General features: G+C 38.6%; 2 protein-coding genes across 3 annotated transcripts in view; one reads left to right on the forward strand and one right to left on the reverse strand.

Moving 5' to 3' along the window:
• LOC139978193 (uncharacterized) overlaps window positions 1-9,833 on the reverse strand; it is an 18,807-nt gene extending 8,974 nt beyond the window's left edge. Inside the window, exons 1-7 of the mRNA XM_071988129.1 lie at window positions 9,695-9,833; window positions 6,979-7,704; window positions 5,934-6,167; window positions 3,232-3,360; window positions 2,179-2,438; window positions 1,490-1,599; window positions 171-365 (exon numbers count right to left, since the gene is read on the reverse strand). Coding sequence (XP_071844230.1) covers window positions 171-365; window positions 1,490-1,599; window positions 2,179-2,438; window positions 3,232-3,360; window positions 5,934-6,167; window positions 6,979-7,627 — 1,577 coding nt within the window. The 5' untranslated portion in view covers window positions 7,628-7,704; window positions 9,695-9,833. The remainder of the gene's footprint in view (window positions 1-170; window positions 366-1,489; window positions 1,600-2,178; window positions 2,439-3,231; window positions 3,361-5,933; window positions 6,168-6,978; window positions 7,705-9,694) is intronic.
• A 7,233-nt stretch (window positions 9,834-17,066) lies between these two features.
• Window positions 17,067-27,428, forward strand: part of LOC139979129 (alpha/beta hydrolase domain-containing protein 17B-like) — a 28,607-nt gene continuing 18,245 nt past the window's right edge. The window contains exon 1 of one of the 2 annotated variants that reach the window (XM_071989826.1): window positions 17,067-18,407. In XM_071989826.1, the coding sequence (XP_071845927.1) occupies window positions 17,761-18,407 (647 nt within the window). In that variant the 5' untranslated portion in view covers window positions 17,067-17,760. The remainder of the gene's footprint in view (window positions 18,408-27,428) is intronic. The other variant, XM_071989825.1, reaches the window with a different exon arrangement.

A 27,428-nucleotide genomic window follows, 5' to 3' on the forward strand; every position in this document is an offset into this window, starting at 1 on the left:
CGGATAGAATTATTAAAATTACTGACTAACTTCACATTTATTCACGATAAAAATCAGAAAAATATGATCGACTGCAATATTATGCAGATTAAAATTCTGTAGATTTGGCAAAACAGATGGCCCAAGTGCAATAAAAGCTGCATTTTCATGTAGAGTGCACGGACACATACTTTTCTAAATCTTTGGGTAAAGAATGGCTCCTCCTCGCACCGAGGAAACAGGACAAGCTCAGCTGTCTCCTCATTTCTCTTTCCACCAGAGACAGATCGCTCCCGCTGTCGTATTCGCCGACGCCGTTGGGGACGGGAGCGGTCAGTAGGTCAGACCTCTTTCTTCCTTTCTTTGCTTTCTCTCTTTTACTGCTTCTTGAAAAAGGAAAGGAAAAAACCCACAACATTTAACAAAAAAAAAAAACCTGTTTACTTTTGTTTATTTTAATCCTTCTTGTAACAATGCTGTCTGTATTCGATATATTTACGAGGAAGCTAGACCAGGCGCGTAGCGAGGAATTTGCCAAGGGAGGAGCAAAGCCTGTAGGCAAACTATCTAAGCGTAGCACCACCATAGGTTGGCGCATTGCGTACAGAAAATTTTTGGCTGAAAATGCCTCCCAGATAGCTGGAAATGGCGATATAAAAAAATATTCTCAAGCCGGGACGGTCGCCCCCTTTGCCCCCCCCCCCTGGCTACGCGCTTGAGCTAGAAGGCTTAGTGATTCCTATGAGATTAAACAAGCACGGTTACACACACACAGGTTCTTATATTTATTAATCAACATACCAAGTATGCAGTGAATGACCTCAGACCACATGATTATGCATTTATGCAAATTACATTTCCAAGAAGAGTAACATTGGCGCAGAACTATTGGTCTGTATTAACTTATGATTAACTCAACCAATGCGATTGGCTGTCTGTGTGTAGTTCCTTCAACTAGAGTTGAGAACTTACTCTACACATCTCAAAGAAGCAGCATTTTCTGTGCTTGGCACATTCAAGTTTAATTAAGTACTGTAATAATAATGATCAAAACACTGACTAAATCAATACATTGCTCTTGAACTGATTCATTTGTGATATTTGGAGGTTCTTTGTTCCCTATGCTACCAAGAAGCCATCAAAAGTCTCATCAATTTTTGTAATCTCACACCAGATAATGGTGTCAAGGCCAGTATGAGTCCGAAGTCTGAAAATGGCTCCCTGTCAAGATTAAATGTTTCCTCCACTGGTCCTACTTAACACGATCGAATGAAACACAGTTCTATACCTTCAATCTTGGTACACTGGTCACTAGTTAGATTGATTGGACATGAATCTGTTAGGCTAGATTTCCAATCTAATACTAACCTGTTTAACATCATTATGGTTTCCACTCTTACAGTATCTCAATGGGTTCTTTACTATCCACATTTTTCAATATGATAAATACTGATTGCAGTGAGTTTCAAAAACTGTTCAATTCTGTTCAATTCAAAAATAATTCCTTTACCTGCGTTTGCTCCTCTTTCCATCTGCACCCACAGGGGTAGATGTGGTAGGTCCATTGACCTTGTTTGGTACTGGTGGTAGACCGATACTGCTGTATTCTAATGAGGATTCCTACAATACAGAGATAAGAGAAGGAAAATATTACATTACAGAAGTACCATGAAATCTAATAATGGGATCCAATTAATTCAACGGAAACAGTTGTGCAGTTGTCCATTATTTCTATGAATCTATCATCAATCAATCAATATATCAATATTTAAATATAGTGCCTAATATCCAAAGTCAAGCAATGTTCAGTGGCGTGTTTTTTTCTTGTTAAAACTTTAAGAAGTTAAGAAGAAAGAAGAAAGTGAAGTACATATAAACATAGTATTGATCACAAGAGACAAAACCTGCCAAGACATAAATTAATCTTGAATTTCTGTAACTGTCAGACTATGAACCTTTGTCACTCACTGCAACATTAAATTGTCCAACTTGACTCCCACTCCCCCCCCCCCCCTCCTCCTTCCAACCCCCTGCACATAAATTTCAGAAGATGTCAGCAATATTTCAATCTGCTACAAGTTTGAAGGTAATAGAAAATAATCATAAATACAAACAAAATTTTCCAAGACATTTTTTCCGATAGTGCCGAAGAACTGGCTGGATTTATGGTTTTCTTATGGTTATAATTCGGCTACTCACATAACTCATCGGCAGAACCACCGGTCTCCGGTCGTTGTACGAGATGTGGATGTCACGTTTGCCTCCATTCTTCTGAGAGTCGAGGACGGCGGTGAGTTTGTCGACGATCCGTCGCTGGTCTCTGATAACGTTTCTAGAGCTTTGGATTCCTATCAACGCTAAGGCCTCCTTGTAGTATGTCACTGCTGCCGAGTACTGGTACGTGACAGTGTGGAGATCCCCTAGTCCTTCTTTGACCTTCCACAAGTGACTGATGTTACCTAAAATATCAAAAATAACATTCAAAGTAATTCTTACAGAATTCTCTCTAAGCAAACAACAGTTCATTCACACGGCATCATAGTCACATATCAAACTAAGTCTGTATTTTAAAAGAACACTCCAGATGGAAATTATTCCTTTCTTAAACAGCAAATTATATTTAATACTATGTTTTACTTTTTAGGTTTGATTATTATCTTTCCCCAAAAAGAAAGGAACATTTAATCAAAGCATCCCTGTTATATATTTTCCTTTCTTTCCTTCCTACCCATTTTAATATAGTGATTGCTGAAGTCGTCACAGCTTGAGATGTTTGTGAACTTGAAGCAAACAGGTATGCCTGTGCTATCACAATTGTACACTCCCTTATTTCTCACAAATAAGAAATTCAGTTTGTTTAAGCTTCAATTTCTAATTACAAAATAACCATTACAAGCTTTAGGGGGGGGGGGGGGAGGGGATTGGGTACAGGGCAAAAATGGTACCAACTGTTATAGGCTTAGATAGATCTAAGTGCATATGTACAGGAATCGGGTAAGGGAGGAATGAAGTAAATCTTCCTCATCGAGGACAACACAAACTGTTAACTCAAGATTCTTTATAGGGGGAGGTGGTGGAGGGAGAGGGTGGAGGAGGGCACAGAGCAAGAATGGTACCAAGTGTGGTAGGCTTAGATAGATCTAATTGTATATGTACAGGAGTTGGGTTAGGGAGGAATGGAGTAAAGTTTCCCCATCATAGACAACACTAACTAGATTCCTATCAAAAGTTACTCTCTAGAATTCCGTTTACCTTCGTCTTCTAACATCTGATAAGCAACATGGTAATTTTTCTCAGCATTTCTTGAGTCTTTCAGAGTCAGGAAGATACCACCAAGGTGATAAAAACACCACGCTCTGTGCTTAGTATTACCAAGTTGACCTGTATTTTGAAAGGAAATGGTAAAAAACAAAATTGTATCAAACAATTGAAGTCTCATTTTTTTAAAGTACATTGTTTCAAATCAATAACTTAAAGAAGGGATGGAGGTGGGTTGGGTAGGAAGGAGGGAGGATGGGGGAGAAATTGACCTTCTCCTACCCTAGGATCTCTACCAATAGCATTTCATTTTTATATAAATGCACTCAATCCTGTCATTTAAATCATAAAGTGTGGTGCTACAAGATGTTCCCTTATCCCAATTTCATTTCTTTTCCCTAACCCCTTCTCCAATAACCCTTCTCTCTCATCCATTCTCCCTTCCCCACTCCTCCTTCCAGTCCAACTGACATCTCAGTTATACCACTGCTCTACAGTTCCTACCCTCCCAATCACTCTCCCAAACATTTTAAGTAATACATCTCATAGCTTGTACAAACCTTTAGTAACAGTAGAGATCAATATATCACAGACAAAATTGGCACGTTGTCATTTTTTTGCCTCAATAACTGCCAGAAACAGCATCTTGTGCATGACACATAGTTAATCAAATAGAAACCTAACAATCACCATAGCAACAGTGTAGCAGCTACTTGACATTGAAGGATTTCCCATATATTGCTTCACAAAACTTTATGCATAAATCAGAGTATAGAATACGACAAATGAAAATCCATGTTTTCTCCTTTGTGCAAACAGATATATGAAATAAAAAATCTCTATAGCAAATTTCTCATATTTATACTACTGTACGTCTGTCCCTGGTCCTTTCTTATGGATTTGCGTAGAGACAATACTGGCTTGCAATTTAAGCAGGACACACATGCTAAGTTTTCATTAAATCAGAATTGTATTAATTTTTGCCTAACATGGGAGAACAAAGCCAATTTATCTACTACATATCCACTCAAAATATAACATGATGAAATGTTTTTTTTTCCAGATTGCTTGACTATTGGAGGATACCAATATAGGCAAAGTGGGAATTTGTGAATATTAGCTGTTACTATTTAAATGTTAAAAGAATTTTTCATATCTAAGCAAGAATGGGCTTAAAATAAAACCAAAATGCTGCTTGTCATCACAGTCAGCCATTTGGTTAGATCTCACTTTCAGTAGATATATAGTAGATAAATACATACATATTCTGTATTTTCTGATGAAGGAAGGCTTTGTTCTCCAATGTTAGCAAAAAGTTAATACAATCCTGATTTAATGAAAACCTTAGCATGTGTGTCGGTGTTTGCAAGCCAGTAATGTGTCTTATATTGAAAATATATATCACAGCTAGTATAGAAAGATAAATTAATTAGTGATTATAAGATACAGTAGTATATAATACATAGCTAGTATACAGATGCAGCAGCTTCAATAGTTAATGTGTACACATGTATATAGCCAGTGTAGACAAAATTAGCTGTAATTGTAAAAAAATAAATGTGTAAACAATAAAAACAGAATCAGTGAGACAAGAGCAATGGTAGAGGGGAACCTACTTATTACTAAAGGGCAGGGGTGGGCAACCTTTCTGAATGGATGGGCCAGATATAAAGAGTGAAAAATTGACTGGGCCGCACCTAACCAATGACCTGCTGTTGATATCAAACCATTGATTCAAAGGACTTTCAAGCAATAGGTGTGTGTAATTAATCTGTATTCACAAAAACATAATGTCAATTCAGTACAGTTGATAATTAATGGTGATAATAGGCCTACCTGACAGTATCCTTAGTGTAGATAAATTCTAAGCAACTATAGCTTGTTTTTTGTGATGATGTAAAAAAAGGTTGATTTTTTTCTTTCTCTTGAGACATCTCACCGACAGCAAAAAATCACTGGTGGGCCGCATGTGGCCCACGGGCTGTAGGTTGCCCACCCCAGCTATAGGGTGAACGTGTAGTAGTGTAGCTTTCATAACCACTACATGTTGGTTCCCTGGTGGGTTCAAAACCACACCAGGAGTCAGATTTTCATCACCTTTTCCAAAATATCCAACTGTTCAGTCTCATTGAATGGAGCCTTCTTTGGATTTGGTATCTCAAGGCTGGTTAACTTTGTGAATTTTGGGAAAGGATGGGTTTTTGAAAGAACTTATTTACAATGAAAACATGATTCCTCAGTATTTGAGAAGTGGTCAGATGCTGAGATGTACCTAGGTATCAGACTTTGAAAAGATGCTGACATCAAATGGGTGTTTTCGTCGTCTGTAGACCTCTGTCCTGTAGGTCGGATCTGTATACAAGTATCATATTCATCCAATCTGTGCATAATTGAGTTTAGGCACCATGTCAAAAGCTGCAGCAAAGCTGCAAAATCCCCTGCAGCGAGGCTGAATAAATATCAAACAATAGAAATTATTTCAGCAGATCAGTAGAAACTATTGTGGGAAACTACGGAACACAATAGAGATTATGGCCTCTATATGAATCCTGGTTGCAATAAAGCTGCAGCCCCCTCAGCTTAATGCATAATATTCATTTTCATTCTTCATCGAGAAATCAAAAAAGACCTTTTTTGTTAAAACTGACTGGAAGTACTGTAGGCCAACTTTTACATGTCAAATCACTGAGACTCACCAAAGTAAGCAGCTGCCTTTCGGTACTTTTCCACCGCACGGAGGTAGTTCCTCGTTTCGATGAACATCTTCCCCAAATTTTGAACGATCACGGCGTGCAGATTGACTTCTTCGTTAGTTGGTTTGCTCGGTAGGTCGACGCCCTCTGCTGTCTGTAACCATTCGATGACTCTGTCAGTCTCTTTGGCTTTCTTGAAAAGCATCGCAAGGTCATAGACAAATCTCTTTGATGTTCCTGAGAGTGGAAAAAATGACCAAAGTTAGAGGAAAGCAGTTGGTTAAAATTACATGAAACTCTCCTCACATAAGTTTCACTCAGATGTGCATCGAAAAAGAAGGGTGGAGGGCAGAAGGTGGTCATTAGTCCTATCCCCCCGCCCCCTATGTGCTATTACTATGTACACATATTTTTTAACATTGGGACCACCAAACTAATGGCTGGATAGCTCAGTTGGTAGAGCGCTGGGTTTGTAACCCAGACTCGGGTAACTGGTTCCAATCCCTTTCAAGCCATGAATTTCTTTATCTCTTTCCATATCCTAAGGATGCTAGATGCCATTGAAGAAAAGAGAGTCATGTATTCCAGGGAATAATTTAAATGTTCATATTTACGGTAGCATTTTCGAATGCTCTGATGTCTTTCATCCCATTGAATAATCACTATATTGTTCCTCTGTAGAAAACTGCATATACTGTACATATTTACACTTGTGCAGCAACTCAACCTTTTGCGATGCCATACTGGATAAATGGTTCCCTGTATTCTGCCTCCATGCACGAATGCAAGAAAATGGTTGAACAATTCTAAAAAGCTATGTTGGAGTAAGCGCAAAAACAAAACAAAAATCTGGGTGCAAATTTAATTCAGAGGAACTAAACTACATCATATATCTCACACAATATGATATGGAAACTAGCCACAGGGAAAATGTCAGTTATTTTTCCTAGTTTCAAGATGACTTTCTTATGAGTCTTCTCATATCACCCATATTTCTTTGTTTACTATCTAGACATGTATGATTTTTACTGACAGACTTTTAACTTACCAAATTTTTGCTCATTCTGTATAAGAACTGCACATATTTTCTCACATTTCTTGAGTTGAGTTACAGCTTCGTCCCTCTCCTTGGCTTCTAAATGCATCTTGGCGAGCTTCATATAACACTTTCCTTCCGCTACCTTGTCCTTATTCTCTTTGAAAGTTTTGGCAGCATGACGGTAGGCCTCCACTGCCGCTTGCCTCTTACCAGCTTTGGCGAAAACATCGGCAAGCTGCTGGTAGGATTCGGCCAACGGAGCGACCACGTGAAGTTCCTTAAATATTTTGACGGCGCTATTCAAGTGACTGATGGCAAGATCAAACTGGTATTTGACGTTGTACGCTAGAGCGAGGTTGTAGTGGACATCGCCGATCAATGTGAAGAAATTGGTGTCCTCCTCTTGGGCGTCGACGACTTTGTGCAAGTATTCTTCCAACAGTTTGATGGCTTCGTCCGCCCTGTCGTTGACCAGGCAGGACGCCCCGTAGTTACAAGCACAGGATAACACCTGTTGAGGCGTTCCCACATTCACCGACAACTTGAAAGCATCTCTGTAATTTTCAAAAGCTCTTTTATTGTCGCCAGATACCATGTACTTGATGGCATCTTCGGTGAGATGTTTAACCTTTATGGATATTTCTTCTGGATCTTGCATCTTCTTCGTCCAAAGTCACAATTCAGCTCTTCCACTAATGTCCTTCAGTAATAGAGTCCATGATATGCCCAATATATCTGATAATCAAAGGGGGAGAAAAAAAACATTTAACAATTTTAGCAATGGAATTTTATCTTTACATAACTTGTTCCAAACTTGGACATTTGACAATCACCCTTGAAACATAAAAGCACCAAACCACTGAGAGATCCTCAAAATGCTACCCCGGGGTATTATTCCTTGATGTCAACATAGAAGTGGGAGGGGGTCTATCGCATACCACGTTCCCGGCCTTCCAGAAAAAATATGGTCACCAAAGCCTATGTTATTCAAAGACATAAACTTCTGCCTCTGGTGATGTTTTGTAGTTTGAGATTCATCATACATTAGTTTGAAAGCAGTGGAGAAGATCTAAGTAACATAGGCCTATTGACAAACCAGTAGTCACTGCTATTGAATTTTAATCAGCTAATGCCGAATGTTTGGCTAACATATCGAAGAATTAAGATATTTTAGGCCTATCTTTGGCCTAAGTTGATGCTGAAATTACTTTCACTACAGATCGATTGTTTGCGCTAAGCAGGGTTCGCAGGTTTCTTCGGGGGGTGGAAAAAACCGCGGAATAAACCGCAGTTTTTTCCACTGGGAAGAAATAGGTTTCTTCCAGTTTCTTCCGGACAAAATGGAAGAAACTCATTTTTTGGGGAAAAACTGTTGATAAAGTTTCATAACAACCTGCAATGATTTCTTACTATGTAATAAATGGACAAGAAGCACTATAGTGTCATCTAGAGGGTCTATACAGTAGGTTTGGAGCACATGACCTGCCTCCTGCATATACTGTACACAATATAGTAATAGGCTACTGTAGCATCGGACAATTAAGGGAACAACTATGGGCAAGCAATATTTTGCAGACCAGACTGGTCCTGATTATAGCCCAGTTCTTAGTTAAAAACTAGTTTCTGAGTGGAGGGACAAGTGTTCCCTGGAAACTAGTGTACTGTAGGCCTACTACAATGCACACTCATTACTACGATTACATTGACCAGTATGACCATGTTTTGTGGAGATTGAACTCAAGACATGAGGGTTACAGATTCGATTGGAAGTTGTAGTGTGAAATGAGGGCTGGCTCATGGCCAGCTGTGTTTAATTGTGGATGTTTGTTGTTTTGCTGTTGGGATGACAAGTCCTCCTATTAACTACAAGTTGTAATTTAGGGAGTTGCAGAAATGAAACTGTTGCCTAAATCTAATAGATATTGTTCGGCTATTTGCTTGGTGTTCATTGTATTAAATCCTCAGTGCATGGGCCAATCCAGGTTAATCATTCATAAAGTATGGCCAGTTATGCAATTCTGGTTGATGGGGGGATCGCGAGATGATAAGTAGTCCTTCAATATTGTGATTTATATGCAAACATCTTTTGGTGTAGAAAAAAAACCAAAATTATAATCCAAACAAAAATATCATATTTTGATGGTTTCAATGGTATGCATTTCAGTCAGATGGTGGTAAGCTATTTGTCTCTTTATCATGTATGTGGGTTGTGCTGCCTATATGCCAATTTTCAGTTTCTTCCAGTTTCTTCCGGTTTCTTCCAGTTTCTTCCGGAAGAAACTAGAAGAAACCTGGAAGAAACAGGTTTCTTCCAGTTTCTTCCACGTCCCCGGAAGAAATAGGTTTCTTCCGGAAGAAACCGAACCCTGGCGCTAAGCATACTGGCATAGCCTAGGCACTGAGGGTGTCTAAACCCTGTAGGACTCCCTATTGTGTACATTCAAGTACTAGAGTAGACCAATGTGATTTAAGTATCACTTTAGAAGCGCTTGTAGAACTTAGAAGGACACGTACAAGCAATGTATCGTAACGTTAACTAGGACTAACTTTGGAGTAGGAGTAAGGAGAGGCCCCTAAAGGTTTATCGTTAGGCCTAGCCTTACTTATGACCAACCTAAATTATAAGAAACTGTTTTGTGATTCACCATACATACGGCTTACTTTTGAAATAACAATATCGCAAACAAATTAACACTTGTTTTGGTAATAACAAATTCTTTCCTACCCAACGCAACGGTACATCTGACGTCGGGCACCCTGTCAATTATTATTCCTAGACCCCAGTTTAATTGTCCCGTGGTGAAATGGTTACCATGTCGTTATGTCAACAATCAAGCCCTATCCTTAGGCCTTACAGAGCTGAGCTAGAGAAATAGAGGGCATACTTCCGTTTCTCAAAACTGTTGACTGAAATTCGATTTTCTAATGCTATGCTCATACACTGTATTCATGTGTTTTCGGATTTGATTCGGATATTATAATAATAAGAAGAAGAATAAGAAGAAGAATAATTATAATGATGATAATAATCATCATCATAATAATAATAATAATAACAACAACAATAAAAATAATAATAATTATAATAATAATAATCAGTTATTTCAAGCGACCACAAATGTGGGAGAAACCCGCAAGGGCTTATGGATTACAACTTACACGTCGGGTGGCTTCCAACTCAAATTTGGAATATATGAGGAGAAAATGCGAGGAGCAATGAGACAGGGAAAGAGACTCAATATTTCAATAACTGCTAAAATCGGGAAAAAAAACTGTTGCAAGTATGCCTGAGGCTGTTATAGACCCAAACATGTATTACCAAGGTCACCTGCAGCACAAGGGCAACGGGGCGAACGCCCCAAGCCCTTCACTTGAGCTGAAAGCATGTGCAAAAGTGCCCTCCGTATTGGGTGGCAGGAAGTGCCTTTCCTCTTAAGACTTTTGCCAGAAGATTATTAATTAACCATAAAATATTGGTATTGGGTCCCAGAAAGGCCAGATAATGTCTCACGAAAGTGCTTACCCGCAAGAGTTTCCATGGAATTCGTCCTCGGACCCTTACCGAGGCTTCGCATCTGGGCCCTCCTGGCTGCCCGTGAGTGGAACAGCCAGAGGCTGCACATCGGAACGGGCCACACAAGTTAATGCCCATCAAACATATTACAACTCCCTGTCAAACCTTTTCACATTCAGGCTTTCCCTGATCAAACGAAGTACAGGGGACGTTTCTCACAGAATATGAAAGTTACAACGGAATATTTTATCCATCAAGAACAACACTGTCAAACAAAAAGAAGAAATTATGACCAGTTATCTGTCAGAATCCTCGCATAAGTTGCCTCCTTTCAAGTTCAGTGGAACTAAAGACTGTCCACCCCCCCCCCACCCTCCCAGTGGTTATAGAAATAGTATGTTCGTTGGTACGTTAACGTAACGGCCCCGTTTCCCAGCAAAAAATTTACCACAAATTTACCGCGGTAACTTACCACACTTTTACTACGGTAAAACCGCGGTAAAACTGCGGTAAATTTGTTGTACATTACTGCGGTGTTTTGGCCCTATGGACGCGGTAAACCGCGGTTTACCGTAGTACATTACCGCAAATTTACCACGCTTTTACCGCAAATTTACCACGGTTTTACCACAATTTACCTTACTTTTACAATGCATTTACCGTAGTACATTACCGCAAATTTACCACGGTTTTACCACAAATTTACCACGGTTTTACCCCAAATTTACCTGACATTTACCATGCATTTACCCTACATTTACCGCAATGTACCATAGTTTTACCACGCTTTTACCCCATATATACCCTACTTTTACCACGCTTTTACCCCAAATATACCCTACTTTTACCACAATTTTACCATGCATTTACACTAGTTTACCACAATATACCGTGGTTTTACCCCAAATATACCCTACTTTTACCCCAAATATACCCTACTTTTGCCATGCATTTACCCTAAATTTACCGCAATATACCATGGTTTTACCACGCTTTTACCCCATATATACCCTACTTTTACCACGCTTTTACCCCAAATATACCCTACTTTTACCACAATTTACCATAATTTTACCATGCATTTATACTAGTTTACCACAATTTACCATGGTTTTCATGGTTTTACCTTAATTTTACCATGCTTTTACCCCAAATGTACCCTACTTTTACCCCAAATATACTATACTTTTACCAGACTTTTACCCTAGTTTTACCACAATATTTACCGAGCATTTACCCTACTTTTACCCCAAATATACCCTACTTTTACCACAATTTTACCCTAGTTTTACCACAATATTCACCTTGGTTTTACACTAATTTTACCATAGATTTACAACAATATATCGTCATTTGCCACGCTTTTCCCTTAATTTACCACACTGTTACCGTAATTTTACCACTATATATCATGCTTTTACCACAAATATTCCCTTCTTTTACCCTAGTTTAACCACAATATGTACCATGGTTTTACCCTAATTTATCATGCTTTTGCTATAGATTTACCACAATATATCGTCATTTACCAAGCTTTTCCTCAATTTACCACACTTTAACCATAGTTTTACCACAATATACCATGGTTTAACCATAATTTTACCATACTTTTACCATAGATATACCCTTCTTTATGTATGGTTTTACTGCAATTTATCAGACTATTAGCCATAGTGTTATCTCAGTGTTACCCTAAATTTACACATAAGCTAAATAGAAGAATACAGAAAGTTCTCAGTTCAGTCAATTTATTTCTAACATCTTTAATATGTACAAACCACTGAAATTATCATAATAACATCAAATATAACAAAATGTCACTGCTCCACTGCCGCCTTCCTTTTCTGTGCTTTTACTGCATTAGCCATCTTCTGTCTTATGTAGGCAGTGGCGGAGATTTCTTGTCAGAAGTGGGGGGGTTGCAGCAGGCGCGTAGCCAGGAATTTGCCAAGGGAGGGGCGAAACTGTAGATTCGGCATTGCAAACTATCATGCCTTGTTAGTTGTATCTTAGCATTTTCTCTTTTGAAAATACTAGCGATATCATAAAAACCTTAAAAATTTTTGTAAAAAATATGCTCAAGGGGGGGGGCGGCTGCCCCCTTCGCCCCCCCCCCTTGGCTACGCGCCTGGGTTGCAGGCCATTGATGAAATAAAAAGTCATAACTGCTGGCTCACTATCTACGTGGAGCGCCACCATAAGTTGGCGCGAAGTGCACAAGAATTTTTTGGCAAATATTGCCTCCCAGATTGCAGTAAATGGCACTGCCCAGGCCTTGAAAAGCTGCATTTAACCAGGGGCGTATGCAGGATTTTCTAACCCGGGGGCGCGTATTACTATCTAAGCGGAGCGCCACCATAGGTTAGCGCGCAGCGTACAAGCAAATTTCTGGTTTTGGTACCCCCAGATCACCGGAAATGGCACTTCTCGGGCTTGAAACTGACCAACCATATGTACACTTTTGCCTGAGAACCAAGTTTTTTCCAAATACTTTTTTTCTCATCTATAACCTTTTTGAAGATTGTCACCAGTCACACATCATGTTCGACTTCATCACATATCCTGTGGATCATTGCTTTTGTAGGTGATTCTTCATCGCGGCCCACAATATCCGTCAGCCCCACTGTTCAGAATTTGAAAATTCACAATTCTCGTGAATAAATTCACTTCAAAACATACCCATAATGTTGCACAAAATATCATCTATGGACAACCGATATAGAAAAACCTCCTTCAAACCCTAACAGACGGGTCAAAATTGCACGAGTATGATGAAGTATGATGAAGAATGTTGGTTAGGGAATTTTCGAAAATTCAGACGGCTACTAAAAAATTTTGTTGAAGGAAATAAAAATACACCAGATATTTCCGAAACCGAACACTACACACATCGACAGTTTTGAGCATGGGCGCAGATCAGTCTTGGATAATGGTGGGGACGCATGTCTGTTCTATGACACAATCTAAGCGGAGCGCAACCATGGGTTCGCGCGTAGCGTACGATTTTTTTGGGCAAATATACCTCCCAGATCGCCGGAAATAACACTTCCCAGACCTAATGATGCTCCTAAACCTCCTTAAGTTTTAGATCTCATGGCTTAGAAATTTAGTTTGGAGAAATACATGGGCGTCTGCAGAAGGAAAATCAGGGGACAAATAATCCAAGTAGACTTTTGTATATACGATGGGTCTGGGGTCCTCTCCCAGAAAACAAATATAGACTGCCGCAAATGCGATTTCCGTCCTATATTTAACAACTGTGGATAAAATACAATAAAATGAGAACTGCTGCATGTCATTTGCACAATGCTGGATCAAACTGCGCCAAAGTTCAATACAGGGGAACTTGAAATGCAGCTATTGGTCAAGACAAATTGGTGGGGACACGGTATATCATGTCCCCGCTACTGAAAAAGTTGGTGGGGACGCGTCCCGCAGTCCTCACCAGGATCTGCGCCCATGGTTTGGAGGCTGTTTATCGTGGAACGCCATTTTCATGCTCACTGATATGATGTGATATCTGCTGTTTGCTTTACAAATTCGAATAATTTTGTCACTGTTCCTCTTTCTCTTCCCGTTTTCTTGCCGTATTTTCTACTCCATCCTTTTCTCCTTTTCTCTTTCTTCTTTTTCTTTTCCTTCCTTCACCTCGTTGAAGTTGGCAAGTGTATACAGATCCAAAGCTATTCAACAGCAACAAAACGTTATTTTGTGTATGTCTGTTGTGGGGTGAAGTTAGCGCTATGAGCTACAAGTTCCAATGCGCAAGGTGGGGGAAAGGGGCTAGAAATAATGTATGGGTCAATTCTAACTCGGTTTTCGGTCGTTAATTGTTGATGTAGCCTACCGGTAGAAGGTTGAAATGACTTTAACAATTTCAAATATAATAATTTGATTTATTATGTCATTTGGAGCACATAACATAGGCTATAACAGAACATTACTGGCAAAAACTAGGGGGGGTTGATTGTGTGGGCCAACCCCCCTCTTCAAAAAGTGGGGGGGTTAAAACCCCCCCAACCCCCCCTGTTTCTCCGCCAGTGTATGTAGGCCTTGACTTCTGTTGGCGTTTTCTCTGGGAATTTTTGTATGACAACAGCTGTAAATAAGGAAAACCTTTTGTTATTGTACTTTGAAGATATTGACGTTTGACCCTCTGACCTCATTAATATTCATGAGATGAGCTATCAAGCTATGGTGCATACAATCTTCTGTTAGTTACGCTAAGCCCCCCCCCCCAGCCTCCCCCCTCATAATTAAGCACGATATCAATTGCAATCAGCATGTGTAGGCTATCTATCAATATCACCATACAAAGTTTGAAGAAATTCCAACTAAGGGTTGCCAAGCTATTGCAATTTAAAAGTTAAAATTTGAGTAATATTTGTATTATGGGCACCAAAAACAATAGGGTCTACCTACTCATTATAGGCAACCAACTGACAAGAATTATTAGCATTAATTTATGAACCACCAAATTACTGAGTACGATAATGACCAACCGTCCCATTATCCACCCCACCCCCCCCCCCCCCGCCACAATAATAATTATGCATGATATCAATTGCAATACACATCAGCATGTATACCATCGACCTTACGAGTTTAATCCGATATATTTATTTAGAAGCTCAGCATGATATAATATACAATTTCAACATTGCACGTGTCATGGGCGTCAGCAGGTTTCAGAAAGTGAGGGGGACACTATACTATCTAAGCGGAGCGCCACCATTGGTTGGCGCGTAGCGTACCAGAAAATTTTGGGTACATAAGACCCCCTAGATCGCAGGAGACGGCCTTCCTGAGTCGTTTTTAGTTACATCAGAACCAGATCTGTGAGGAGAAATTTTGTCTCACAAAACTATAAATTCCGACAGAAAGTACTGGTAGAAAGATGCCGTTCTGACACCAAGGGAGACGAATTACACAGCGTCCATCTCAAACGAAATATTTTCGGTAGTTTGGTATCATATAATACCCTGCATACAGGCAGAATACTGTCTGTAGGGCCTAAAATATATGATATTACCTTCCTGGTGGGGTCTTCGACTTGTTTTCAAGTTGAAATGCGTCGTTTTCTCTGATTCACAGTGTAGGGCAAGGGGAATTCCATTTCTGGCGAGAAGGGGTGCTTCCACAAAACACTCTAAAACATCGTTCAAACATCGCACAAACTTTTATCAGAGGTCTCGGACGAAGCGGGGAGGGTGAATATCAGAGGAAGGGGGATAAAGGGCCAAGCACTGTTCTAATTTCCAGTGCAATTTATTGATAATGATTCTTAAGTTAGATTCTACTTGAATCAGCTCAGCAATTGTGATAGAAAATCGCGCATATGCATGTGATTTTTTTAATAACTGCTCTGAAAAGTGGGGGGGACAAATGATATGATATCCCCTCCACTTTTGAAAGTGGGGGGGACATGTCCCCCCCCGTCCCCCACCTGTTGACGCCCATGGCACGTGTGAACTCATATAGACTGATCAGTCGTATGAATAGGCCTAACCGAAATATTGTTTCCGATGATTATGCACAGATTAATGTAATAACACCGATGGCCTATTAGGCGCTGGACAGACAGTTTGTAGTGCCTGAATGAAATAGACAATAAATGAGATAGTTGAAACTGTACTGTTGAAAGATCTAGTCCAGACCAAAATGAGAACTTCAGACGAAACAATTGAAAGGACGAAAAACTGAACTCAATTATCAAATCCCATCGCTATAGCATTTTTTTTTTTTTGAAGTTTAACCAAATTCTTAATTTGATTCGGCAAATAACAAATTTTACTGAAACGAAAATTCATAAAAAAAATATATAGGCTTTGTAGACAAAGTGTCAGTTCATGATATGCCTACATTTCTTGTGTAGGCTACTGTAAATAGTATGAGAATAGAGCACATGTTGACAGAGTTATCAGCTAAGAGAATAGTGACTTTCTCTAGCATATATCAAGTTTCATATTTTTAGTTGGACTATCCCTTCAAAAATTTAGTGAATGGAACTTAGGATTAAATTGTTCAATTTGGGTAAAGAAACATTCATAACAGTACCGTTAGTTACCATGGTTACAAGTGTTCGGGAATGGTGCATACTACAAAAGTACCTTAAATGCCCAAACTGGTCGCGCGCGAATCTTGTCCCCACGCCACTTGAAATTCGTCCCCCTCACCCCCACCCCCGCCTCTCCAATGCAAAGTCCATGAACCCTGGCTACGCATTCATGTGTGCCTCAAGTTACTTTACTGCCGGGTTCAGCTTCGTTATAATCCAGCTAGTGTGGGCTTTTTAAATCTGATGTGGGGATTGGAACAGTGGGACCCGTTTGGGGCTCGCTTGTAGAAAGTTCCCTACCTGCTAGAACAATGAATTACTAAGTTTCTAATTCGAGACACTGTGAGCTTTCTACTTGATCCCGATGTGCCAGACGTGGTATATACCTGCTTTCCCTTCTTACTGTCGGCCCTTTCCCCAGCATGATTTCGCGACACAATCTCGGCCAAATTGACTAAACCGGAAACATTGCGTCATCGATTGCTGTTCAATTACACATTTTGTACGATATGGTACACATATTGTGTATGGTCACACTGCGGTTTAACATTTAATTCCGTTGAATAATCGAGAGAAGGATCACGCAGCATTACTCCATTAGTTAGCTGTTCTTGTGCGTATCAGTGATACATCCTCACTAAGGAATTAAATGGACTACTATTAACTTTGTTAAAATGTGGACCAACCGAGTGCCATTTGAGAGAATTCCTTTGTTCTGAAGCTTTTATAGCTGTGTCCTAACCCAACATCATCACACCTTATCGTTGTGTGTTTGTGTTACAAGTATAACACAGTACATTCATAAGGGTAGTCTAAGTCCCTTATGTTAACAATAGATTGAACGTTAGGATACTATTTCGTATATCTGTGCATGTGAAGTCGTGTGGATAGGCTTAGTGCACGTACATGGAGAAAGTGATATCTTCACACATTAAATGGAATAGGAAAAGTGTATGTTTAGCGCGCGCTCTCTCACTCTCATAGTCATATATATTCGTATCCCCATTACCCGTATATTTCCCCTTTGTACTAGCTTTGTAATCACTTTGAACATACAGTAGCATATTAATATTTGATCAACGACTTATTCTCTGAAGTAATGGTATTGGTAGGCTAGCACATATTTGCCACTTTTTGTCTCTTTTTCCATCTTGGGAACAATAGCACAGACAGTGGAGCTAAGCTTGGTTATTACTGTTGAGGAATTAAAATATACAAGATGAATGGTCTAAGCCTAAGTGAGCTTTGTTGCCTGTTCTGTTGTCCACCATGCCCATCAAGAATAGCAGCCAAGCTTGCCTTTCTTCCGCCAGAGCCAACGTATTCCATTCAGACAGATGAAACCGGTGCTAGAGGGACCCTACGCCTAACAGACAGAGCAGAGTGGCAGTTTTCAGATAAAGAACTGGAGTCTATAGAAGTATTTTACACTCGCAGTAAGCGTGGCAATAGGATAGCCTGCATGTTTGTCCGTTGTGCCTCAAACCCTAAGTACACAATATTGTTTAGTCATGGAAATGCAGTCGATATAGGACAAATGGCCAGTTTCTACATAGGGCTCGGCTCACGAATCAACTGCAACATTTTCAGCTACGATTACTCAGGTTATGGAGCGAGCACAGGGAAACCGTTGGAGAGAAATCTTTATGCAGATATCGATGCTGCTTGGCAAGCCTTACGAGCAAGGTATGGAATTAGTCCCGATTGTGTAATCCTGTACGGCCAGAGCATTGGCACTGTACCCACCGTCGATCTTGCCTCGCGATTTGAATGTGCTGCGGTCATCCTACATTCCCCTCTCATGTCAGGTATGAGAGTTGCCTTTCCTGACACTCGCAGAACTTGGTGTTTTGACCCATTTCCAAGGTAAGTCATTGTTTAAATTTACTGCCCAACTATATCAATAAGTACCTGTAAGGCTATACAGTATGGCAAACTGGTACTGTTTATCATTGTTAATGTTATCATTGCAGTAGGTCTCATTTAGTTAATTTTCTAATAGAATTTTTGTAGTTTGTAGGGACTCAAGTTCTGTATATGACTGTTGCACTTATAGAGCTGTAAGTTCCTGTGACCAGACAGCTCTGGATATGACCACTTTTACCAAATCATGGAATATTTAGTGATAGCTTAATTACTCCATTTCTGATGAAGAAAGCGAAGTATACATGGTTACAATCATGTGGTTTCCTCCTAGTTAGAGGGCTATATTGTGATACGGTAAATGCCACACATAGATACTCTGAGCAAATCGCCTTCTTGGGAGATAAAAAATGAACTGTCTGTATATGCATCATGAATATTCATCACATTCATCACAGTTCAGGAAAAAGTCTGGAAGTTAAATAGCCAAGTTCACAGCTTGATGTGTTTTGTTCTCTAATGATAGATCAAGTTAGTATCTGCTAAAATGCATTTTCTGTGGTTTTGACATTGCGACACAAACAATAAATATACCATGATTGAACAGTCTTGCAATTTGATTTTGTTAGAATGGTTAATAATATCATGCACATAAATTTCTCTGTGAGTTTGCTAGATACTTCGTGAACTGAATTTTTTTTTCAACAGGTTTCTGTGGAACATCTTGTGTTTACCATCTCCTTATTGAATTTGAAAATAATACAACATTGCACAACATGAGAAAAAACATTGTGTCTTATGATTCTTATCTGTCTTTTTCAATTTCAGTGTAAAAATGATCAAGTCTGGTCAAATGTTTGTCTGCTCTAAACTTTGAACTCCAAATGCAATTTTCAAGCATTTATCTCTTACGATAGCAGTTAATTGCTGTAAATATCACCTGGTGGTGTATTCCAAACTCAATTATTTAGTATCGACTGAGGAAGATTCTTGCAAAATCCTTTCATTTGTGACAAAGTCTTGACCCCAAATTACATCGTCTTCGTTTGTCATTCCGAGTATATCACATTGCAAGAGAGTGAAGTAAGCAACTCGAAAGCTTGTAAAATGGAAATAAGCGAGTTTGAAGAACATTCGCTTCAAAGACGTCCATCGCCTGGCCCGTCTCCCAGTATTTTTCATGATCATTAATATCTCAATTTAATTTGATTAAATTATTAAATATATACTGTAGCAACCCAACTCATTTCAGAGGGACAGGGTTCACTACCATATCAATATCGAAGTCATTTGTCTCAAATTTATTTTTGTAACTTTACACTTGCGTGGGATTGTATTTCAAAGTCACGATTTAGCCAATATACTGTACTGCATTGAGTACTGCTGAAGTCTGAACAGTACTCTGCACCGAACAGGAACATAATAATACAATGCAGTACCATTGTGATACATTTGCAAGTTCTGAGTCGTTTTTGGAATATAGTAGTCAGTGAGGTCAAACTACTTGTTTGTACAGTAAAGTATAGTTCATTTCATGCACTGTTGCAGTTTAAGTATTTATTGTTACAGGTACAGGTACTAAAAGTCGAGGTGCTGTCTATTAAAAATGCCATATTTTATTGCATATTGTTCCTATTTTAAGGTATTTCAACCAACAGTATATGGTATTGCGGTAATGTTCAACGTAACAAAGTTCTCAAGACTGTTTACATCCATGTCCCACTCATGAAATGGATCTGTGAGTCCATGTGCAGTACTGCAGTACAGACCTAGAATTCACAAGTTTTAGCCACAGTTTTAATAGCTAAAACATGCAAGCTGTGCTCTTAAGATTATTAGCTAAAATCAAATTCCCAATGGCAGCAAAATAACATTTGCTGATTATAAACACTTAACAGTAATACAAGGCTAATTAATGTTAGGTAAGGAAATCACATATTTTTTTTAACTCAAGGTTGTTACCTTATGGTGTGTTTATTGGTACTTGCTGTTGGCAGGCAACTGAGGCAAGTAACCTATACAGTAGATGATGCAGTCAAGTTTGTGTGTGTGTATGGGTGTGTGTGTGTCTATGTGACGCCCTAGCTTGTTACACGATATCTCAAGATGGGTCACCTCTGCAGTTCTGATATTTGGCATGTGGCTTTCCCATAATTGGTACAAGAACCCTATTGTTTTGGGTGGAGGTCATTGGGGTCAGCAGAGGGCACAATGTGAAAATCTAAAAAATTCTGTATCTCCAGAACCTGAACAACAAATGAGCTCATATATGCATGTTACAATCACCTTATCTAGTGTAGAGATTTTACACAATTTGGTGTAGGTCAAAGGTCATCAGAGGTTAAACCCTGAAAACCTTGTAAGCACAATATTTGAATAAAGGAAGCTTCACAATATCTCATATTTGATATATGGCTTCCTTATAATGAGTACAAAATCCTTAATGTTTTTGGTGTCCAGAGTTAAAAGGTTATTTAAGGTCAGCAGTTGTCAAAATGTGAAAACTATATGACCAAATTGTGTCATGGTTCATTTGTGCATGGAACGTAAACTCTTTATGATTGATGGGCAAAATGTCTTCATACTGTAGTTTTATGCATGCATGTCAAACGCGTCATGTGAAGTCAACAGAGATGAAAACCTGAAAACATTGTAAACATGATACCTCAGAAATGGAATAATGACAGTCATATTTTACAATTTAAGGTTATAAGGGTTCACAGTGTTAAATGTTTTTGAAACCTTTTGGAGAGTCATCTTCATATTCTGTGCTGCACCTAATGTTGATCAGTGTTGGCAACTTTAATTACTTGGTAGTGTGGAAAAAATGCATAGTCAAGGTCATTCAAAGTTTCCTTAAAAATGACTCAAACTTTCCTCTGACTTAAGGACATCCTCAGATATAATGAAAATATCATGTCAGTCTTGGTTTAACCACTGCTCCAGTATGTGAGAAGGACACAGTGGATAGTAAATATACATGTATGCATTATATGAAATCTAGAATAAATTGTACATGTGCAAACATCTACTACTCTCAGGGACTTAGTATTTCCCTCTCACCATACCATATCATTGTACATAACAGAACTTTGATAGATGTCATTGCTAATTTCAGGGCACCAATAAGGTCAAAGGTTACTTACAAAGTACCATGGAAAGGTGATTTACTTCTGACCAATAAATTCAGGCAGTAAGCCAGAAGTCAGTTTTATCACTTTTTACCACTTGACCTTAACAACAGGTCAACTATTATCTGATCTTATGTGGATGTGGTGAAAGAAGTCACAATATTTTTTGTACTGGTAGAAATGGGATGTCCATTCTGGTTGCAGATTTCATGTGTTGGCCAGTTCTGACAAATTTGACAAAACTGCTCTACTGTATATCTCAAGGGAGTATACTGGTTGCTTTAATAGAGCAATTTGGTCACTGATGCTTGTTGACAGTTTTGTGTTTATAATCCTTCACTTTATGATTTCAAAGATTTTTTGAAGAGTTAGTTCCCAAGTAGTAGTTCCCTGCTATAACATTCTGCAATATATACATATAGTCTAATATACCAGAATAAGTAAACTATTTGAAAGCAGCCTTGTTCTGCATACTGTCAAGGGGAGTAACTACTGCAAGGGTCTTCACTCTGTCTGGTATTCTTAATGTCTACTGACAGAAAAATGCAAGTGATTTTTTTTCTTCTACTGAGTACTGACAAATGGCAATATCCACTGGCATTTCTAAAGACCAAATACATAGTCTGAATTTTGAGGCCTGCAGTAGTCTGTCTAATATATACATCATGTATTGTACTCTTGGTAATTACAACCATACTATAGCATAGCAATATGACCCTGGGCATGGTTATCTATATAACACAATAGCAGGGTAGGACTGTATATAGTAACAGACTGTTTCCTTATCAATGTACATGGAAAATACATGTATAACTAGTCAATAATTGTTCAACTTGTCATGTAGTCCCCGAGTGTCGTGATTGGTTCTCTGCTATACGTGATTTTGCCATGTTCAAGATTTTTTTCCCACTTCAATTTCTCAAGGTTCCTGTATTATTAATTAACCTTTCTCTTCAGTACCCAGTGACATGTTAAGTACTGTACATGTCATTTCAACCATTGTGCATGAGGGCCAAAACAGAACTTATCATTTTTTATAAATTCAGACTAAGGTTTTATAGAAAATTGTTAGAAGATCAATACCAACCCCAACAGTTAGACTTTAGAAGCCACCAAGTAGAGTGTACAGTACGCAGTATGTATGTACTCTTAATGATGAAATTTAGTTGTTATTTTAACCGTTAAATGTTAAAACTTTGTCAGATTGAACTGAGAACCTGTCAAAACTTTGTACCCCTTTTCCCCCTCTTTCCCACTTCTCCCCATTCTTCCCCTCTTTTCCCCTCTTTCCCCTCCTTTCCCTTTCCTCCTCTTTCCCCTTCTTTTCCCCTCTTTTCCCCTCTTTCCCCTCTTTTTCCCTCACCCAGAAAAATGTTTACTCTAATTAGTCTTTGCTTTTGTGACTCCGTACTGTATATATATCTGCACATACTGTGTGCACCATGTCATATTCGACTCATGTATATACATACATACACACCTTGAGAAAGTATTTCCTCCCAAGTGGTAAGTGATTAACATCTTCCCTAGATTAATGTCTCACTATAACATGCTAGTAGCGCAAAGCTTTGTCTCATTTGTTTAATATAACATGATGTGAGTACATGAGTAAATTGTCACTTATTAGCTACCCACAACTTATTGATTATTACTAAGCTTAATTTTTAGGCTCCCGCTATTGATCTGCGTTAGATATAATGAACTGAGATAGAGTAGCAAGTGCCCACTTTTCTAATCTTATCTTTCATTTTCGGAACAATGATTTAAACAATACTAAACTGTAGGAAGAATGTTATCATTGACTATTGAGGCTTTCAGAGCGTCCCTTTTAATTAATCTAGTGTGACATGGAGTGTTTTAGTACTCACACTTGCTCACTTACTCGCACGCAATGTCCCTTATCGTCAGAAATGATTGAAAATTTCAAATCTGCATTTCTTTTACTAATGAAATCATGTTATGATCGTTAGTAAACTTTATTTGCTAAAGTGTGATTATAATAACAACTTGTTTTAAGTTTTCGAAACTTCAAGTTTAACGGGCAAATTTGGCGCAGTGTTACTGTACATAATAATAATAATTTATTCTTATATAGCGCTTTACATCAAAGAATGATCTCAAAGCACTTCACAAAAAACTGCATAAAATAATACAACTTAAAATTATTACAGCTTAAAAATAGTACAGCCTAAAAATATTGCACCATAAAAATTACAAAAATTACAAAAATAAATTTCCTTACAATAATTATTAAAGCAATAAAATTCAGAAATTAAAGACGAAAGCAATGCACAATATGACAGCATACAAATTTAAGTGTACTCTTGTGGCTTACTGTACTGTATGACCAAAACATGAGGGTAGCCAGATAAAATCAAAACATCTTGTAGTAAACACTTGTCCTTGAAATATAAAAGCCAGTATATTAAATTATAAATTAAAACATGAGAATAACATTGAACTTTCCCCTTTGTGACCTTCAATAATATATGTATCTCCACAGGTTGGCTTATCTCATGTAGACTGTGTGTTCACTTCAATGGTGAAAAATGGCTTCTTGAAAATTGTGCTTGTAAATCTGGTTGATGTATTTGTTTTCCTTCTCAGAGTTCATGCATTTAACTGAAAGCACCATTCATGGTCACTCACAGGTCTTTTGGCTCCTGTTCCTATCCTGTATTCTCAGTCGAAGACATAGATGCTGCATTTTGTTGTGTAAGAAATGAAGAATGGGGCTGACTACAGTACATGTGTTCAAATATGGCTTCTCTGTGAATTGGCCTTTCCAAGGAGAAAATGTTACATCGCTTGCATACATGTTTTACAACGTGACAGTGGTTAAGGATGACAATTGGATTTACATCTCCGATAAATTTTGCGGACAGCTATACAGAATAAAACCGGCGTGTGGATGATCAAAGCCGTCGTCATATAAATAGATGCTTTGTCGGGATCTTTTTTTATGACTCATCTCTCGCCCCCTATCATGGTCAAGTTTTCAATAAATTTGACAAACTTGTGAGCGCTGTGTTACGAGAGCTCCGACAGTTTAATCACTGCAGATAGTGTTTCGTTACCCGTCACCGCAGTCTCACAATCCTTTAATTTGGCACCGTACTTGACGAGAGAACATTTTGTTGTCATACACGTAGTTCAACAGTTGTCATGGCTTGTCACTGCAACTATTGCTGCTATAAGATAAAACATCTGTGGGTTTTCTCAGGCGATGGGTTTCATGTACAGAACAGTACAGGCCTTGCAAAGAATTCTGTGTGTGATTGTCTGTACAGTGTGCATGAACAGTATGTATAGGTACATGTATGTGTGTATGCGTGTGTGTATGTACGCTGTATGTATATGTGTATGAATTTGTGTGTGTATGTATGTAGAAAGATCATCTGGCTCAAATTTGATTCCCACTGGCATTTTCCTTGAATTAATTACAAAAGCAACAAGTTTCTAGTAGTAAAATGCAAGTGCCTTCTACTAGCAAAGTGTATTTTTACTGGCAAAAAAAAACAGTGAAATGCAGTGGAACTTTGGATGCCCGCTGTTACTGTCAGCACAGAGTGTCTTAGATCTGAACTTGCCCAGTACAGTACTTGCAGCTGAGAGTACTATTCAGTCATGATTGACATTCACTGTACAGCACTGTACCTCACAGAGCTACAATATTGTCCATGTAGCTATTTTCATGCACAGAAGTACTGTGGCAGAAGTTTCAACTGTACAGTACATACTGCTGGTGAATAGAGCAAGGCTGATTTCAAATCTTAAAAATTTACAAATTTGCATGTGTAGGAAAGGGTATAAAACTAGAAGAAATAGCTGCCAATCACTAATCAGGATATGAAAGGAATTGCCTGTCTCATACTTCCTCCCCCTCCCCAATCCCCCAATCTTCCCTCCAGATTTTATACTTTTGGTTATATAGGAAACCATTCGGGAATAATTTATGGCAAATTGCTCTGCAAATAGAATGATGTGTTAAGATTCCCGTATAAAGTCCTTCAATTTGTGTAGTATGTTAACTGTTATTCAAAATTTTAGTGTTAAATTTTCTCTGTTCTTGCTTACTGTCTATCTTTTAATTAATGCAGTAAGCTCCCCTTTAACACATTAAATCCTTCTTAAAACATAATGATCTGAAAGTCATAGATTAGTAAAACTGTATAGTAGTATTATTCCAATTAACCAAAAGATGGAAGGTTCATCATTTCTGAAGGAAATATTAAGATGACAACGCATTGCTCATCAAAAACCAAATTAGAAAGGGAGAGAGAGAAATATGAAGTCATCACACTTTTCGTAGAAAAGGATCTCAGGTCTGGAGAAGTGATTAAATTAGGAATAAACTGGCACAGGTTGGCGGAATATCACACTTTGTGTGCAAGATTGTATTGGTGCAATACATTGTAGGAGAAATTGAGGCAGCTGGCTTTACCAACAACGTTGCCCAATGCAGATTGTAAGATGTCCCGTGTCTGTCTGTCTGTGTGTATCTCAGCAGTTAGGAGTTTTAATTACATTCTCAGAGTTACTGTGCTGTGCAGAGTAATAATTTAGTGTAAAAATTTTGCATAACAGGTTTGAAAGTTCTGAACTTTGTCTCTTATAAAACACTGTGGTTCCTGTGTACAAAAAACTGCTATAAACATCTTTGCAATTTGTCCATTTTGCAATCTAGCATTTTGGTGATGCGATAACGGGTACATTATTCACTGCTGTGTAGTACAGTGTGTCCAATACTTGATGTACAGTATTAGTGCAAAGTAGAACATACAGTCTCAGTGTTATCTAGATCTATGTGTACAGGATTCATTTTTAATTTTATAAAAAGGATTTTAATTACATTTCTGTAGTTAACAGCTTTTTCATTAACTCAAAACTTGGTCTGTAAAAAGTGTGGTTTCAATCAGTCTCACATTTAATAGAAAATGCCGGTACGATTTTGCTGAATGCAAAAGTGCATCAAGTTTGCCGGGCTCAACAGGGGCGCAAACACGCAACTTGGAAAGAGCTGTAAGAAGATACCGTAGATGGGAACCCACCTGCATAGCAGGGGAGTAATATGAAACTGTGAACCTCAAATGGTGGAAACAATGAGTTTCAGTAAGTTCAACATCATACAGCTTGTACCTAGCTGTGACAAAAAAATTGACTGAATTCCTGAAAATGCCGGTACAATTTTGCTGAATGCAAAAGTGCATCAAGTTTGCTGGGCTCAACAGGGGCTCAAACACGCAACTTGGAAAGAGCTGTAAGAAGATACCGTAGATGGGTACCCACCTGCATAGCAGGGGAGTACAGTAATATGAAACTGTGAACCTCAAAAATGTAGTGAAAAAGTGGAAGCAAGAGTTTCAGTTAGTTCAACACCATACAGCTTGTACCTACTGTAGCTGTGACAAAAAATTGACTGAATTCCTCTCTTGCACCTTCCCATCTACCTAGCCTAATAACTGGTAATATTTTACCAGTGCACCCCCGTGACCCTCCTACGGGTCATCACCCATCACCTCCTCCTTCTGAACCTACCATTCGCAAAGTTTGGAAGCCTATCCTGGTGATAGTCTTACTTCATTGGAATATCACGTTTTTCGGAGTGTGTTTGGCTTTAATCATCTGAAGATAAGTTGGGCAATTCCACGGTTACAGTGTGACAAAAAATACACATTTAGTCATTTCAATTTGGTTTTTCTCAGAATATTGAATGGATATCTTCAGAATAGGTTATCAGTGCAAAAGGGGAAACAATTAACTTTTGAAACATGCATAATTTTTTGGAGATTTCAATGTCAATTTTTGAATATTAATAAAAATATGCTTCGGTTACAGTGTGACATGAAAAATACCTAGGTTTTTCACCCAAATACCCTTCCTTAAAACCCTC

The sequence above is a fragment of the Apostichopus japonicus genome, chromosome 13 (assembly GCF_037975245.1).
Source record: "Apostichopus japonicus isolate 1M-3 chromosome 13, ASM3797524v1, whole genome shotgun sequence".
NCBI classification, from domain to species: Eukaryota; Metazoa; Echinodermata; class Holothuroidea; order Aspidochirotida; family Stichopodidae; genus Apostichopus; species Apostichopus japonicus.